The sequence below is a fragment of the Vigna unguiculata genome, chromosome 1 (genome assembly GCF_004118075.2).
Source record: "Vigna unguiculata cultivar IT97K-499-35 chromosome 1, ASM411807v1, whole genome shotgun sequence".
NCBI classification, from domain to species: Eukaryota; Viridiplantae; Streptophyta; class Magnoliopsida; order Fabales; family Fabaceae; genus Vigna; species Vigna unguiculata.
The window spans coordinates 26,172,140-26,190,163 of NC_040279.1; the positions used below are offsets into that span (position 1 = coordinate 26,172,140).

Here is an 18,024-nt window from a genome sequence, read left to right on the forward strand (position 1 = left end):
TTATCTTCACTTAAAACAAGTATTATACAAACTTGAAAAATATGGCTTAATTATATCAAAAGGAAAATGGAAATTTGTAAAAATTTCATAGAATTCCTCGGGACAGAAATAGGTAATGGAACCATAAAACTCCAACCTCACATTTCTAAGAAAATTCAAGACTTTCCTGATAAAATGGAAGACATAAAAACCCTAAGATCCTTTTTAGGACTTTTAAATTATGCCAGGAATTTTATCCCAGATTTGGGAAAATACACTGCCCCTTTATACAATAAAACTTCTCTAAAAGGAGAAAGAAAGTTCAATTCTGAAGATATAAAATTGGTTCAAAACATAAAACAAAAGGTAAATAAATTACCTACCCTACAATTACCATTAGATTCAGATTATTTGGTACTTGAATGCGATGGATGTGAATCAGGATGGGGAGCTATCCTAAAAAGAAAGAAAAATAAATATCTGTCAAAAGAAAATGAACAAATATGCAGGTACGCTTCTGGAAAATATACTGTGAAACCACAAGTTTATCAGACCAGTACTGATTATGAAGTCAATGCAATTATACACGCCTTAGAAGCATTTAAATTATTTTTGATAAATAAACCAGAAATAACCATTAGAACTGATTGTGAAGCAATCGTTTCTTATGGGAAAAACCAAATAAATAATGACAAAAAACCTCACAGGCGATGGTTACTTTTTAGAGACTATATAAATTCCGGAAAAATTATAAATTTTGAACATATTAAGGGATCTGACAATATGTTTGCTGATATCCTTTCCAGGTACATCATACAAAAGTAAGACTCAAAGAGTCCTCTATACAATCATATACATGAATATGTTACACATCGAAGATCCTGAAATCCCTCCTGGATTCCGAGTCAGGGTCAGAATACAGACATTATGGCCACAAGGAATTAGTCCTAATTTTAGTCCTAATCCTGCCATCGAAATATCTAAATTAATAAAAAGGTTTAAGAGAAAGTTAACCAAATTAAGGAGAAGAAGAAATGAATTATTCCCACACAATCCTTTCCAATATACTTTTACACTTGCCTCGTACAAGGGCAACATCTTAGTTTTGGAGCAACACCTACAAAGGCTTACACATTTTATTGCTTAACCTGTTTACTTCTATATTGCAGGTACAAATATTCCAAAATGGAATTTATACAAAACACAAAGAAAGGGCCTTCAGGTCCTAAATTAGTAAAGTCCCTATTCGTGGTGGAACAATACACAAAGTATGGCAAACAAGAATTGCCAATACTCACAAATACCTACCATTATCCTGGTAGAGAAAATACAAATGTCAAATTAAATGTTTTAATTGACAACATATGGAATATTCCAAAATACACAGTTCAAAATGAACACCAAGTCACTAAGGTGAAACAAAGCATCATTAGTGCACTATACAATTTCTGCAATGCAGATAACAAAGGAGTTTTGTTAACTTCACCAGCCTCTCCCTCTGGGAAAGGATTTACACATTATGCCCTAATTACAGGGCCAAACAAAGGAGTTTATACTTCCTTCAAAGACCTCTCTGAGGCAAAACAAGACCAATTTTGGTCTACTTACAAAGGCTTTAATTCTTTAGAAGAAGCCCAAATGGCGTTAAGACTGGAAACCATTGATGAAGAAAAAATAAAAATGGGGCTGACATTTGAACCAAAAACCCAAACACATACCTATGCTGCCTCCTGTAGCCTCTCACCACAAATGAACCCAAATATTTTCCTTGCAAAATTTGAAGTCATACAAGAATTCTTGTTTGAAGTTCATTCCGAAACACAAAATTACAATGGATTATTTGTAAAACCTCAGACATATTTCGACACAAAAACACCATGCCAAGAGACTTCTGACTATTGCAAAACAGTTACCACAAAATGTACATGCCAAATAAAATTCATTTTTAGAAAGGCTTTAATTGATTTAAAAAGGTTAAAATACCTTTTTGGTCCCAATTTTCGTCAAGTTTTTTGAAACAAGTCCTAATTTTGGTTTTGTGTTCAAATAGGTCCCAATTTTCGTCAATTTTGTTCAATTGGGTCCTTTTTTGCTAACACCGTTTAAATCATTAACGGCCATGAACAGTGACTGCCACGTGTCACTTCGTGGTTTTTTTGAATTTTTTTTATTTTTTTTTTATTTTTTTTAAATTTTTTTAAAATTTTTTTTAAAAATTTTGTTAATTTTTTTTAAATGTACACGTGTCAACCTAGGGGGTGTGCCACGTGTCACTTCGTGGTTTTTTTGAATTTTTTTAAAAAAATTTTAAAATTTTTTTAAAATTTTTTTTTAAATGTCCACGTGTCAACCCAGTAGCGTGCCACGTGTCAAAGTCAATATTCTAAATTCAATTTGGTCCCTATATTTGTTATTTTTGTTCAATTAGGTCCAAATTTTTGTTAACATTAACCAATTTGGTCCCTCTCCAAATTAAAACCAAATTTAATTTTTATATTAAAATTCATATTTTTTATTAAATATCTTTATTTAATATATTAAAATTCACATCATTATAACTTTGATATAAAAATTAAATTTGGTCACATCTTCTATAGGGACCAAATTGGTTAATCTTAACAAAAATTAGGACCTAATTGAACAAAAATAACAAATATAGGGACCAAATTGAATATAGAATATTAACTTTGACACGTGGCACACTACTAGATTGACACGTGGACATTTAAAAAAAATTCAAAAAAATAAAATAAAAAATTCAAAAAAACCACAAAGTGACACGTGGCACACTCCTGGGTTGACACGTGTACATTTAAAAAAAATTTAAAAAAAAATTTAAAAAAAATTTAAAAAAATAAAAATAAAAATAAAAAAATTCAAAAAAACCACGAAGTGACACGTGGCAGTCACTGTTCATGGCCGTTAATGATTTAAACGGTGTTAGCAAAAAAGGACCCAATTGAACAAAATTGACGAAAATTGGGACCTATTTGAACACAAAACCAAAATTAGGACTTGTTTCAAAAAACTTGACGAAAATTGGGACCAAAAAGGTATTTTAACCGATTTAAAAACCTTCAAAAATCAATTATATAGAGACATAGTCATATGTCCATCACTACTATTAGAAGCAGGATGCCTCCAAACACTTCTTATCCCACCTACCGAAAAATTCAGCTCTCTAACCCAAGAGATAAACTCGGTAGTAAATGAAATACAGGCAGAATATATGACTAATATCTGCTTACAGATCACCTCTTCTCCAAAAAGCGCCACGACCCCTGATAGTGTGGCAACACATGTCATAAAATTATTCACAGAATCAAACCCAGAGGCACATGTCCATCTAGAACATGGGCCCTTGAAAGGATTATCACTCAACAAAGAAAAGCTATACCAGTACCAACTCTGGAAAGCTTACGTTGAAGGGTCAAATTGGAATTTCTCTAGAAAGGATAATACTGAATATATCCTTTTAAAAGAAACCATAAATACCAAGATATATTGGAAGAAGTTTATGGGAAACAAATTTCATCCTTTCCCTATAGAAGCCAGTCCTATACTGGTCAAAAGATTTGAAAAAGAAAGAATATACAGAGAAATTTATGAAGAAACAGGAAGCCACGGTCAAGGAACTCCTGGATCTTCTTTCCCTTCTGATAATGAAGACTCAGACCAGATACTTGAGGAAGATCCCGAAGACATGATCTCTACGGTAGTCTCCAAAAGAGGACAGTAAAGTGTTCTTACCTGTGACATAGTAATTTTACTCATAACTGGGTAATAGACTGAAGGGTAAAAACATACAACGTCCAAATACAGACACGTCACCAAGTGACCCAGACTCTAGGTAACCGGTCATTTAAAAACCGGTTCAACAAGTTACAGGTTTCAAACTTTTTCTATAAAAGAGTCTTTAAGTCCCTTATGCTGGGCAAGAACTCTACACACTCTCTCTCTACCTCTGCCTTCTCTCTACAAATATCTCATCTCTCTTGATCTTTCCTTCTTGTATACTTCGTCTCTCAACATAAATAAACGAGGAACTTCAGATCTCTCCCCTCTCCCTCTTGAATCTGAGTAAGTTTTTATGGAGTAGTTTATTTTTGGGCATCTACGGATGCCTTGAGTTATATTTATTAAAAGATGCGATAATCATTTAAAGGCTTGAAAACATTTTATGTACATAATTTTATCTTTCTGTATTTATTTTTGGATGTAAGATTATGAGAGAATATCTAACCGGCTCTGCCAGATTTATATTCTCATAACCTTATATTTTCTGTATTTATTTTCCCTTTTCTCTCTTAACTTTGATGTAAGATTATGAGAGAATATAAGGTTATGAGAATTTAGCAATCGTGATTTTAGCAATTTAAGACTTCTTATCAAACTCCTACCCATGTTTTTGTTTATTTGCTCGAATACAATAAATATATTAAATAGAATTAGGTTAGTTCAGTCATCCATCATTATTATTAAAGGGAAGTGCGGGTGTCCTTACCTAAGGTATAATTAATAAAGATAAAATTTATACTTAAGTATGATATTTTATGAATTTTAATATAATTATTAATACAATTTTATTTTATTTAGAGATAATAATATTTATAAATATTATACAATTGTAATTAACAATTTATTTTATAAAATAATTCATTAATAAAATGATTTTAATGTAATTGTAATGTAATTAAACAAAATAATATTAAAAATATAAATAGTATAACACTGTTTTAATTTAAAAAAGTATACTAAAATAGCATTCAAATTAAATTTAAAACTCTATACAATAACGTTTATAATAAAAATCATATTAAATAATATAAAAATTATTAAATAATATTATTTTAATTGATATTACAAAATTAAAAAAGGACACATATCATTTAATTGACAGAGAATTAATAGAAAAATTTAAAAATTTAAAATATTTAATATGATAAAAGATTTTAAGAATATCTAAATTAAAAATACTAAAATTAACAAAAAAATTAAAACAACTTAATTAAATTTTTTTTTTATATTTTATATTAAAATGTGTAAACAATAATTATGTAATGTACAAACATGACACAAAATCAAACCCAACTAAAAATATTAAAAAAATATATATTCAGAAAAAATATTTTTAATAAAATATCAATTATAAATATTAGGACTTAAAAAATAATTTTAAATTTAATTAAAGTTATAATTTATAAATTTATAAATAGAACCAAATGTGAAAGATCAAATGACTTGTTGTCTTTTTATTTTTGTTTTACAACAATTTCTTAATGATTTTGAAAAACAAACGAAACTATTTTTAAATTTATTTTTTAAAAACTAAAAAGAAAATGCCATCTCCAACTCACCTAATCTAATTAATAAAAGGATAATGATACTTTAACCCATTCTTTTTACTCACTTTTAATTTATCATTCTCATTATTCTTAAATCATTACATCACACATCACTATAAAAAATTAAAATAAATGATATAAGGATGATGAGAATAATAAATTAAAAATGGATAAAAAAAATATATTAAAATATCATTTTTCTTAATAAATGGGCTTTTATGCGACTCTAACAATACTAAATTATATATAAATGTAATAAATTATAACTAATAAATGGGTTTTTATGTGGCTCACAGATGTCCACATCTGTGAGCTTTCTTTCTCATTGTCTTATCCTATCTCTTTATGTTTACATTAATGGGTTGTTGCTCCTTCAATAACGTAATAAATAATCGGTCACAATCCACACTTCCTAAACTAATTCTCTCTGACACAAAAGTAATTTTCTGACCAAATTCTATTTGAAATACAATATACCATCAACACAAAAGTGGTTCCATCTAATAAAATACTTTATCCCCACACTTTTTTTACAAAATTACCTATATTTTTTATATTTCTATAACATGTGATTTAACAATATATTATTAGAAATATTTAATATAATTTAAAAAATAAACAATTAAAAGAATTTACTATTACTAATATTTAAATTGATTAAAATTATTCTAATTTAAATCAAATGGATGATAATTGACTCTTTTGTCTCTTTTCTACCTATAAATACCATCTAGGTGCATAGAGAAAACATAAATAAACAATAGAATTCTTACAAAAGTGTTTTGTTTCCTTATTTTTTTTGCTATACTATCTCTTAAATAATGGTGTTTATAAGGTTCAGAAATCCTATGTTGCACTTCATTGTTGTATCTTGGAAGAAGAACGCATAATATTGTATCTTGCCCTATACAGTAAGAACATTTTCTTTCTAAGGATAGCATTATGTGTGTCTCAACCCAAACTATTTCTAATGTTTACTTCATTTAGAATTTTGTTCTATATTCTTATTATTATTATTATTATTATTATTATTATTATTATTTGTTTTCGACTTTATAAATCTTTTGTTATTCATATCTATGTCTTATTCTTATTATTGTATAACAATAATTTTTCATTTTGATTAATATTTTCTTAACATTCTTAGAGAAAAAAGTTTTATTATTTTAGTTTATTCATTGTTATGCAAAAGTCAGAAACAAAATTATATAATAGATTTGTTAGGAATATGTTTAAGTCACTTTTATGTAAGTATAAGAACATTACATGTGATTTTTTTTTATATTAACAATATCAAATGAAATTTTGACTCACTCAAATTCGCTTATTCTCCTTTATATTTAAAGTTGTTTTTTCTATTATATTAATTTGTGCTTTAACATCTTCTACTTCTAAAACATGTTTTTGATAAAGATATTTTATATCATGAAATGAACACATTTTAAGTATTTCATGTGATAACATTTATAAAATAATTTGTCATAATAAAATTGTTAGAGTTATTAAAAACACTTGAACTAATCTATACATATATGAGAAAAAAAGGTTTATCTTCATATGTGAAAAAAAAAGTTTATATCAGATTTATGAATTTAAAATATTGCTTATGACATGAAATTCATAGAAATTATTTTATTTGATATGATGTTTATGACTTATGTTTTAATGGTCAATGTTTAAAACATAAATCATTTTTTTTATGTGTCTTTATATTGAGGAGAAACATTATTTTTCCCATAAGCTTTGTTTAATTTTATCAATCAGATTCCAAAACTATTATTTTTATCATGGGTGTTGCCATTGTTTTCCTAATGCTTTGAGTTAAATTATATTTTTTAATTCAAATTATTGGTTTATAGACTCTGAAGCTAATTTTCATGTGTCTACTAATAAAAAATGTTTTGTTTATACCAAAAATACAAGAGAAAATATTTTATTTATTCCAAATGGTTATTAAGGTACAAATTAATTAAGAAGGGAAGTGATAAATATATGTGAAACTCATGGTATTATTTACTAAGAAACATTTTTCATTGATTTAAGGCAAAATTGTGAAAATAAAGGATTCAAAATGTATAATTATAAATTTTTTTTAGAAATTAGCTTGTGATTGTTGTATGGTGTAGATGTGGTTTTAATATTTGGGGACTATTGTTCATTTTATGTCTTAGCAACAAATGATAACTTTTTAGGTTTGGTGATTTAACTAATGTGTATAGGCGATTATGAGTGTGGTTTACAATTATTTGGCATAGAAAGAAATTATATAGCAAAAGCTGACAATGACATAACTTAAAATAGGTTGACATTTGAGTTATATTGTTTTGGTAATGACATTGGAGTAATATTATTTTTATGTACAATAAAGTTAGCAATATATATATGGTGAAACTTTATATTTTATTTGCCATATTCTAAATAGAATTCTTTGTAAAATTTGTGATAAAATTCCTTGTGTTATGAAAAAAAAAGGAGAACCACATTTAAAATATTTCAAATTGTGGAGGTGTCTTGCAAAGGTTAATATATCTCTTAATGAGAATAGAAAAAAAATATTTAGTTATTTATATTGATAAATTTCTAGAGATGTTTCCTTCATATGATAAATTGACTAAATCTTTTTGTGATACCTCTAGTACTATTTTACCATATATAGTGATAATATTATTTGTGTTTCTTCTAGTTATAACATTCGATATGTACAATTCTTGAGATTATTGAAGGATATATTAATGTAAGTTGAATTTTATTTTTGTGACACAAAGTGGAGGTGCAATATGTCTCATTCCTAGAGTGAGGTGTGCTATAAATTGTGGCAATAATTAGGTAGCTCAAGACAATTAAGTCTCCGCATTTTCTCAAGTGAGATGTAAGGCTCAAACCCATAAGGTTCCTTATGCTGAACTACAATATTTTGTTTTCAAAGATGATATATTTTATTTTATTTTATTTTCTTAAATTATGTGGGGGATTGTTGGGAATATTTATAATTTTAAAAACAAAAAATTAAAACAAAAATCCTATTGTTACTAATGTTTTTATGGATTATTGATTTTATGAGTAAATGTTATTTATGGGTTAACAGTTTTTTAAATTGATTAGAAATTATTCTTGTTTAAATTAGATGGATGACAATTGATTCCCCTATCTCCCTTTTCTATCTATAAATATTACCTAGGTGCATGGGACAAGACACGAACAAACAATAAAGTTCTTACAAAAGTGTTTTGTCTCCTTCTTTTCTTCTCTATACTATCTCTTAAAACAATGGTGTTCATAAGGTTCGAAGATCCTTCATCGATTTGACATGTTGTATCTTGGGAGAGAAATGCTTAATATTGGATCTTGTCTTGGGCAATGAGAGCGTTTTCTCGTTTTCTCTCTAAGGACATTGTTATGTGTGTCGCAACCTAAGTTATTTCTACTCTTTATCTCATTTAGAATTTTTGTTCTATATTCTTATTATTATTTGTTGTTTGACTTTACAAAACTTTTGTTATCCATATCTGTTTTATTATTATTATTGTATAACAATTACTATTCATTTTGATTAATATTTTCCTAACATTCTTAGAGAGAAAAGTTTTGTTATTTTAGTTTATTCATTGTTATGCAAAAGTAAGAGATAAAATTATATAATATATTTGTTATGGATATGTTTAGGGCTTGTGGTTTAGGATAGAGGAACTACTTCAAGAATCCATTTTCAATCATAAAAGAGGCTTAGGTCTTAGGGTTTAGGAGATAGGAACTTTTGTAAGAATCTCTTTTGAATCATGGATCGTTTGAGGCTCTTAATGCAATGTAGAAAATAAAGAAATATATGAAGAAGGAAATTATGTATGATTGACTGTTTATAAAATGTTACAAGAAGTAAGAAGTGACACACAAAGATAATCCTTGAAACCACAAGTAAATAGGCCTAAAACATATGTCTATGCTAACAATTTTAATTAAGATTGTTTTATAAAAACTTTCATGAACAATTCAACTGATTATCACGTGTAATAACCTATAAATGGATAGTTAACATTAGTGATGATCAATTATGATGTGATCAATGAATATGTAGTGATGATCAATTATGATGTGATCAATGAATATGTACATATTTTTCTTATTCTTATACTCATATTCATTTTCGCCTTGATTTTGTCTCCACTTTAAATTGCTAAAATATTTATAGTTTATTAGACAAGTTATAAAAATTTATATTAACTTTGATTTCTTCCTCAGTGTCATAACTTATTTTAAAACACATATTGGATTAGTGTTATAATTATTTCATATTTATTTAATTATTATTTAATATTTTAATTTGAGATTTATGCAATTTTTTTATATTTGACAATAGAGAAAATAAAATGTACATTTTTTTAATATTTAATCCTTGATAATATCATATTCTTGTTGTTGTGATCTTTGTTATTTTCTATAGAAAAGTTATTTAATTCAAATTTAAAACAACAAAGGAGCATGTACATGTATATCCATTATCGGATAGAGGATGCAAATGTAAAAAATTATTTATCCGTTAGATATAAGGATATGGATAAAGATAAATTTTTATTTAAAAAATTTACCTCATTGAAATCCTAATTATTACTCAGAATAATTTATCATGACATTCAAATATCAAAATTTTGTTTGTGCAAATACTTAATTTGGTAAAAGCATAATTAAATTCCAACCAGCGCTGAGCTTCATTATTTCTAAGGAGTTTGCACCTCCAATATTTTTTTTTATTCAAAGAAAAGCTAATATATAAACAAAAGAATTTTCTTTTAAATTTTATGTATTTGGTCCTCTCAAACTCATACTTTTATAAAAGAAAATAAATTTTGACACTTTTATAATATTTGCTAAAGATACGTCACTAATTCCAAATCTATAAGTAAAAATAACAAATAAAAAATAATTTATTGTTATTTATAATAATCAATTAAATAGTCTCTAATATGTTTTCTATTAATATTTGTTTTTAAATTTATTGAAATAACGAATGTTTTATAAGAATATTACTTTCAAATATTCAAAAATTTCTTCAAGTTAACTTTCAACTCACAACTCTTATAAATATCCATATATAAAATATTTCTTACTTTCACTCTTGATCACTCTAAATTGTAAAACATTGATTAAAAAAATGGTTATGAAAATTCCTGGCGTATTATCCCTCTTATAATATTCCTTAAATGTTTAGAAATGGAAAAGCTTAATTTGAAAAACATTATTTGTCAAACCCTTAATAAAATATCTTCCACATTTTTAAAATGTCATTTTTTTTCAAACAAATTCCTAAAAGCCGTCGTTGAACCTTCCACCTTTGATTTTCCTTACTACTATGAAATATAGTTCAAATGTGTCTTGTTGGATATTTTACTATAACTAAGAATAGAGTTAAAATATAATATTTAAGTAGGTGTAGTCTTAATTAATCATATAAGTTAGTTTTGTGACGTTAAATTAGTTATAAATTCACTTATTATTATGTTATCGGATTTATTTCTTACAAGAAAATTATCAAATAATGATCAATTTTATAATCAAAAAATATGTTTAGAGATCAATTTAAAAACCAATAAAACTAATTTAGAGACCAATTCTTTTGGTAGCAAAAACCTAAGTAACTAATATTAATGACTAATTTAAAGACTAATTCATAGTAAAAACTACTTTTAGAATTTAGAGACCAATTATAATATTTTGAAATTATTTTAGCTACCAATAATTTTTAAGTTTATAATTTAGTATATAAATTTATCATTATAGTGACTAATTATCTTTTGTTAGTAAAATTGGTCATTAATCAAAAATTTCCTTTTAGTGATCTAGTCAAATTTCTTAAAGTTATTACACTACTATAAAACTTTTGTTAGACCACTTAAGAATATTTAATTCCATGTTCAACATGTTTACTCTTTAATAAAGGAATATTTTGAAAATCTTATATTAATTAAAAATAAAACAAAATAAATTTATGAATAAAATGTGTACAGCGAAAATCCTCCATGAATTAAGAAGATCAAGTTATAATATATAATTAATATTCAATTTTGGTCTTATAAAGCACAAATTTAATGAAATTGAGTTAACCTTAACCCCAAACTTCATTTTGTTTAAACTTGTCTGATAGGAGTATGGTAAAAACAGTGAGAGGTTTACTAACATTTTTGCTTTACATATTTATGGTGATGGTTTATCTTATCTTTTTCTCATAGCTCCTAATTTTTTATAAAGATTAAATGTGATTTTTTTTTGATAAACTTTGGATAATATATGTGTGTTAGTATTTTAATGGATGAAAAATGTAACACCCCTCCAACTGAGAGGCTGGAGAGATATCACCAGTTGTGCTGCAGCGCAAGGGATTCCCTCATCGCAGGTGGGTTGTTGCCAGTGGGTATCGAACCCCAACCTGACCTTTAACAGGGGTGTTACAACTGGAGAGATGTCACCAGTTGTGCTGCCTGCAGCACAACTGGTGACATCTGCAGCACAACTGGTGACATCTCTCCAGTTGGGAGGGTGTTAAAGGTCAAGTTGGAGTTCGATACCCACTGGCAACAACCCACCTGCGATGAGGGAATCCCGGGATGAGGGGTTGGGGTGTATTGGGCTGCAGACCTGACATGCTCTCAGTTGGAGGGGTGTTACAAAAAAAATATTTGATGTGATTTAAAAAAATTAATATATTTTGAAAAATAAACTTTATCAAATTTTACTAAAAGAAAAATTATCAACATATCATAACTTTAAAATTATGAGTAGACATCCTTAATACAAATGTTTAGTTTTTTTACGTCTTTATTATCCAATCTCAGAAACAAAAATGAGATAATAACGTTAAGGTTGACTTAATAAAAAAATACATTAATCTCTTAAAAGAGTATTTTTTTTTTTTTAAATATATGAATCATTCAAAGTAGATAAAAAACATTAAATTAAATTCAAAAAACTTTAAAACAAAACAAAGAAACTTAAATAATGAATAGACCTTTCTTCAATACTCAGCCAAAACAATTTGTAAAGTATTAGCCAAAATTAATTGTGCCATGTCCCATATTTCCCCCCAACACATTCATGATCTGGACCCAGTCGCCCTGTCCTATCCACCCCTATTATTGCCAAAAGTAACTAGGCTGGGGCGCAAGATAAGAGAAAAAAAAATATCCACAAAAATAAAATAATAATAATAAAAGAGAAAAGAAATATGTGTGGATGACAACGGATGAAGTTAACAACGTTAAAAAATATAGAAAGAAAAAAAAACGATTTAGTAATAGATTTTTATATAAAAAAATTAAAATGTTTATAATATAATTAATTACGTTACACAAAAATAACTATTGAATTACTGTTAGGTGGACTTTTCGCAATATTTTCTGTTTGTGAGAAAATATCCAATCAAATCCATCTTCTTTTTTAGATATTTTCATGGGTTAAATATGTTTTTGGTCCCTTAACTTTCAGTGAATTTTGGAATTAGTCCATTTTGAAACTTTGGACCAATTTAGTCCTTCATCTTTCGGAATACGTGGATTTAGTCCTTTTAATCAAATTTTGTTAGGTTTATTTGATGTTTCGTACGCATTTTAAGATTGTATTTGAGTTGTTTATACTGTTTGACACATTTTTGCTTTAATTTTAAGTCAAATACTATTGTAAAACACGCTTGAAATGTCAAATAAACTTAATAAAATTTGATTAAAAGGACTAAATCCACGTATTTCAAAAGATGAAGAACTAAATTTATTCAAAGTTTCAAAATGGACTAAAAACATATTTAACCTTATTTTCATTTATTCATTAATCTTACCACTGTTTCCACTCTCAAGCCATCCCTACCTATCTTTCTTACCCACCAAACTGAGTCTGAAAAATAGGTTGATAAAAATACTAGGTTCTTAAGGATCCTCGTAAAAGCCTTCTTATCCATTCAAACGAAGCCAATTATTGTATTTTTCTTCATCATTATGAGAATATTTAATTTAATAATAAATATAACACACATTTACAACGCGGAATATTTAATCTTTTGCCTGACCTGGATAACGTTAAATTAAATATGCAATATGTCAAATTTATCACGTCTTTCTTCTTCTTTTTTTCTTTTTTCTTTTCTTGTTTTACCATTATTAGGGTTATGGGTTGGGTATAAGAGAAACAATTCTATGCATACATGGCCTACACGTCGCATGTGCTCTAGTGGCGCCATTTTTTTCTCTGCAGCAGTTACTATTTAAAATCCCCTAAATAGCTCACTGTATATTGTATTTACAGATGGCACACTTTTTTATTTTAGGTCAGAATTCGGTTGGTAGAGAACTGAATTCTGACATTTTTACATATTTTGGTCAGAATATTAGTTCGAATTTGATTTCTGGAAAACTAAATTGTAAACTGATTTTATTATATATAGAACTTAATTTTTTAAAATAAAAGAAAAAAGATAAAAAATTATATATAGAAATTATAATAGGTTAATTTAGAAATTGTTAATTTATTAATTGATGTAATTTTTTGAGATAATAATATTGAAAATGTATACTTTTATTGTTAAATAAATTAATTTTATTATTACTATTTTATTGTTGAAAGTTTATAAAATAACAACTCCTGATTTGTAGTTTTATTTAAAAGTAGAAAAAATTAAATGCAAAGTAAACATTATTAAAAAATATATTTTAAAAATAAATGAATAAATAATTGAGTGAAAAATTGTTGTTTTAGTTTTGAGTGAGACAAGATTGTTTAATTTTAAATAAAATTAGGATTAAATTAGATAAAAATATTTTTATTGAATATAAAAATCAAATTGAATATTAAAAAAGTTGACTTTGACTTTTTAAATTGATAAATGGATATTTTTTTAAAATGAAAAAAAAATTAAATTAAAAAAAAAAAACACACGTGATAGTCATTCATTATTACTATTAATTATTTAAACAATGATAAGAAAATATCAAATTAAACAAAATTATAAAAAATATGATTTCATTAAAAAATGATATTAAAATTAAAATAATAAAATTGAACCAAAATAAAAATCAAATATACATTTTAACCAACTTTTAAATATATTTTAACCATTAAAAAGAATTGCGATACTGCAGAAAAAGAAAATCCCGGTGGTCCTGTATCAAACACGTACGTAACCTAAAATTTATGAGTTGAAAGCGACGCTACAGAATCAGTAAAAAGCTTTGAAGTAGTTCGTCTCTGTTCAATTTTTGAGCTGTTAATTAGCTCATATTGTACAACCTCACATCACACCACGCTGGTTTTGTCAAAGTCACGTGAAGACTTTGTATAAATAAAACCAAAAGTTGAAGTCTATATACTCACTCACTACCTTTGTTCTTCCTTACAGTAGCTATAGCCTCTTCGACCAAACCAAGGAAATGGAGGGAGAACAAGAGCAAAGGTTGCTCATCAAAGACCAAACATCAGAAGAGGAATCGTCGTTGGTTACGAGGGTGTGGAATGAGAGCAAGTTGATGTGGATAGTGGCAGGACCAGCCATATTCACTAGGTTCTCCTCCTTCGGTCTCAATGTTATAAGCCAAGCTTTTGTTGGTCATATTGGTCCAAGAGAACTCGCTGCTTTTGCTCTTGTCTTCACTGTTCTCATACGCTTTGCCAATGGTATTCTGGTACGTTTTTTTCGCTCAATCTTTTTTAACTGTAGGTGGATGTAGTTCTTCAAAGTTTAAGGTACAGAATGTGAAAAACAGATAGAACCAAATAAAGTGTTGTATGTGCCACTAATTATCTGTTTTTCTGCATGAATATATACTTATAACATAATCACTCCGCGGGTTATGAATATGAGAGAAAAAAAAAACAGTGTTGAAATATTAACTGATTGTATATGTTATTTATCTAAGAAAAGATGGATCAGACGTAAGTTAAATAAAATTAAAACAACAAAATTTGATGACAGTAAGTTGAGTTAATTTGTGTCTGTTAACTTGGCAATTGCAGCTGGGAATGGCGAGTGCATTGGAAACACTTTGTGGACAAGCATTTGGGGCAAAAGAATATAGCATGATGGGAGTGTATCTTCAGAGATCATGGATAGTTTTATGCTCAACTGCAATTTGTCTTCTTCCGTTGTTCTTCTTCACAGGCCCAATTTTGAGGCTCCTAGGCCAAGATGGGAACATAGCACAAGTGGCAGAAATCATTTCTATTTGGTCAATTCCTATCTTATTTGCTTTTATTGCTTCCTTCACCACCCAAATGTTTCTGCAAGCTCAAAGCAAGAATGTGATCATTGCATTCTTGGCAGCTATTTCAATAGCTATTCATGTGTTTTTGTCTTGGCTATTGACAATACAATTTAAGTTTGGGATTACTGGCGCAATGATTTCAACAATTTTGGCATATTGGGTTACTAATATTGGGCAACTAATATTTATTACCTGTGGCTGGTGCCCTGATACATGGAGTGGCTTCTCTTTTTTAGCATTTAAAGATCTTTGGCCTGTTGTCAAGCTTTCCCTTTCATCTGGGGTCATGTTATGGTAAGCTTTCTTCTTTATGAATGATATATATCATTGCTAAATAAATTTAGTTTCGTTGTTTGTTCAAATTGAGTAATCGTGAACAATTTATATGCCTTCCTCACTTGAAGCTATGCTATGTTTTACAGTCTTGAGCTGTGGTACAACACAATATTGGTTCTTCTCACGGGCAACTTGAAAAATGCAGAGGTCCAAATTGATGCTCTATCTATATGGTAACCCTTTTTCATTTTCAGACTTTTTTATCAAACAGGGAATGAGATATTGCGAATCTAAATATGAACCAAAGTTTCACAATTAAATTTTGAAAATGAAATCATGTTCAAATTGGATTCATGTTTAATAGGTGTTTCATATTTGATTGTATTGGCATAATGCATAAAAAGCTTTTCTCTTTGATTTCTTTAGATCAATTTTCATTTTTTACAGCCTCAATATTAATGGATGGGAAATGATGATATCACTTGGTTTCATGGCCGCTGTAAGGTAATGATATTCTTTCCTCTTTCTTGTGTTCAGATCAAACATTCTCTGTTCTTCTGTTTTTGTTAACCATGAAATATTAACTTCATCTTTCGTCATTTGTAGTGTTCGAGTGGCAAACGAGCTTGGAAAAGGAAGCTCCAAAGCTGCAAAATTCGCCATACTTGTGACAGTGCTTACATCCTTAGCCATTGGATTCGTTCTCTTCTTATTCTTCTTATTTTTAAGGGAAAAACTTGCCTACATATTTACCACAAGTGAAGAGGTGGCCGATGCTGTTGGGGACTTGTCACCTTTGTTGGCAATCTCCATTCTTCTCAACAGTGTCCAACCGGTACTCTCAGGTACTTTTCATCATCATTTGCTAAACAATTTTGTTTCACAAGTCCTAATACGACAAAAATTCAAAATTGAATACTGAAAATGTTCCATCTCAATATGTATATACTCGATACGAAAAATGTGTTGGAAGTTCTACGTCGATTAATAATGTTAATTGATAAAGTCTATCTCTTAACGAACTTTGAAATGATTTGAACAGGTGTTGCAATTGGAGCAGGGTGGCAAAGCATCGTAGCATATGTGAATATAGGGTGTTATTATGTGATAGGTATTCCTGTTGGACTGGTGCTTGGTAAAGTTCTCCATTTGGAAGTCAAGGTTGGTATTCTTCTCATTCTCATGTTGCATTTGATCCATGTTTCATCTCTTTAACAAAACTCATTTCATCTTTTTTAGGGTATTTGGATTGGGATGTTGTTTGGAACATTTATTCAAACTGTTGTCCTAACTATAATCACCTACAAAACTAATTGGGACGACCAGGTATTTCATTCATTGCCTCTTCATCATTCTTAATTCTAGATTTTCTCCTAAAAGCTTATAATCATACACATGATGGATGAATAATTATGTCACTGCACAGGTAATTAAAGCGCGTAATCGAGTTAGCAAGTGGTCGAAGGTGAATACTGATCATGAAAGAATTACATCAAACAATTAGTAGTGTGATATGTTAACCATCAATGTTAATTATATAAAACTAATTGATAACTATTTAATAACATTAAATCGTTCCTTTTACATGTAATTAAGGAAATTATATGGTAAACTGGTTAGGGTTATATAACTAATATTGATGGTTAAATTCAAAAATAGTGAATCTATGCATGGATTCAGTTTTGTAATATTGATTTTGTTGTCTGTGTGAGAAAGGCAGATGATGTATATTCGTAAGAATGCAAATTTGCTTCGATAGGATCTTGAATTTCATTGAATATGTTATCTATGACTACTCCTTTTACTTCTTTTCTCAGTATAATTTGTATTCTTCCACTAACATTATCATATAAGCCAATCCTTCTCAAATTGTAAAGCCACTTTTTTGTTCTTTTTACATTGTTCAAACATTCTTTAAACAAGTTCAAAATAAACAACACTGATGTATACAAAGAAGATTTAATATTATTATTATTATTATTATTATTATTATTTTTAGATTTAGATTTTTGATAAATTTAGATTTAAATTTTTGTAATTTATTAAGTACTAAAAAATTTGGCATTTCTTTAATTGAGTCCCGTTGTTTAAATGTTCTGTTAAATAGTCATGTGAATGTTATCTTGTATCTTATGAATGTTATCTTGTATGATATGTTATTGTCACGTCATGTCATGTGAAAGTTATCT

General features: G+C 27.8%; 1 protein-coding gene across 1 annotated transcript; it reads left to right on the forward strand.

The window, feature by feature from the left end:
* Window positions 1–14,649: 14,649 nt before the first annotated feature.
* Window positions 14,650–17,688, forward strand: LOC114176446 (protein DETOXIFICATION 21-like). The gene is made up of 8 exons (XM_028061494.1): window positions 14,650–14,980; window positions 15,312–15,853; window positions 15,982–16,068; window positions 16,283–16,339; window positions 16,442–16,680; window positions 16,878–16,996; window positions 17,075–17,161; window positions 17,262–17,688. Exons 1-8 carry the CDS (start codon window positions 14,729–14,731, stop codon window positions 17,337–17,339), a joined length of 1,461 nt encoding a protein of 486 aa, XP_027917295.1. The 5' UTR covers window positions 14,650–14,728; the 3' UTR covers window positions 17,340–17,688.
* The last annotated feature ends 336 nt before the right edge of the window (window positions 17,689–18,024 follow it).

Coding starts and splice junctions, on each gene's coding strand:
- LOC114176446 (XM_028061494.1), top strand. CDS start 14,729: ATGGAGGGAGAACAAGAGCAAAGGTTGCTCATCAAAGACCAAACATCA. Junction 16,069..16,282: donor ATTGATGCTCTATCTATATG/GTAACCCTTTTT, acceptor CATTTTTTACAG/CCTCAATATTAATGGATGGG. Junction 16,681..16,877: donor TGTCCAACCGGTACTCTCAG/GTACTTTTCATC, acceptor TGATTTGAACAG/GTGTTGCAATTGGAGCAGGG.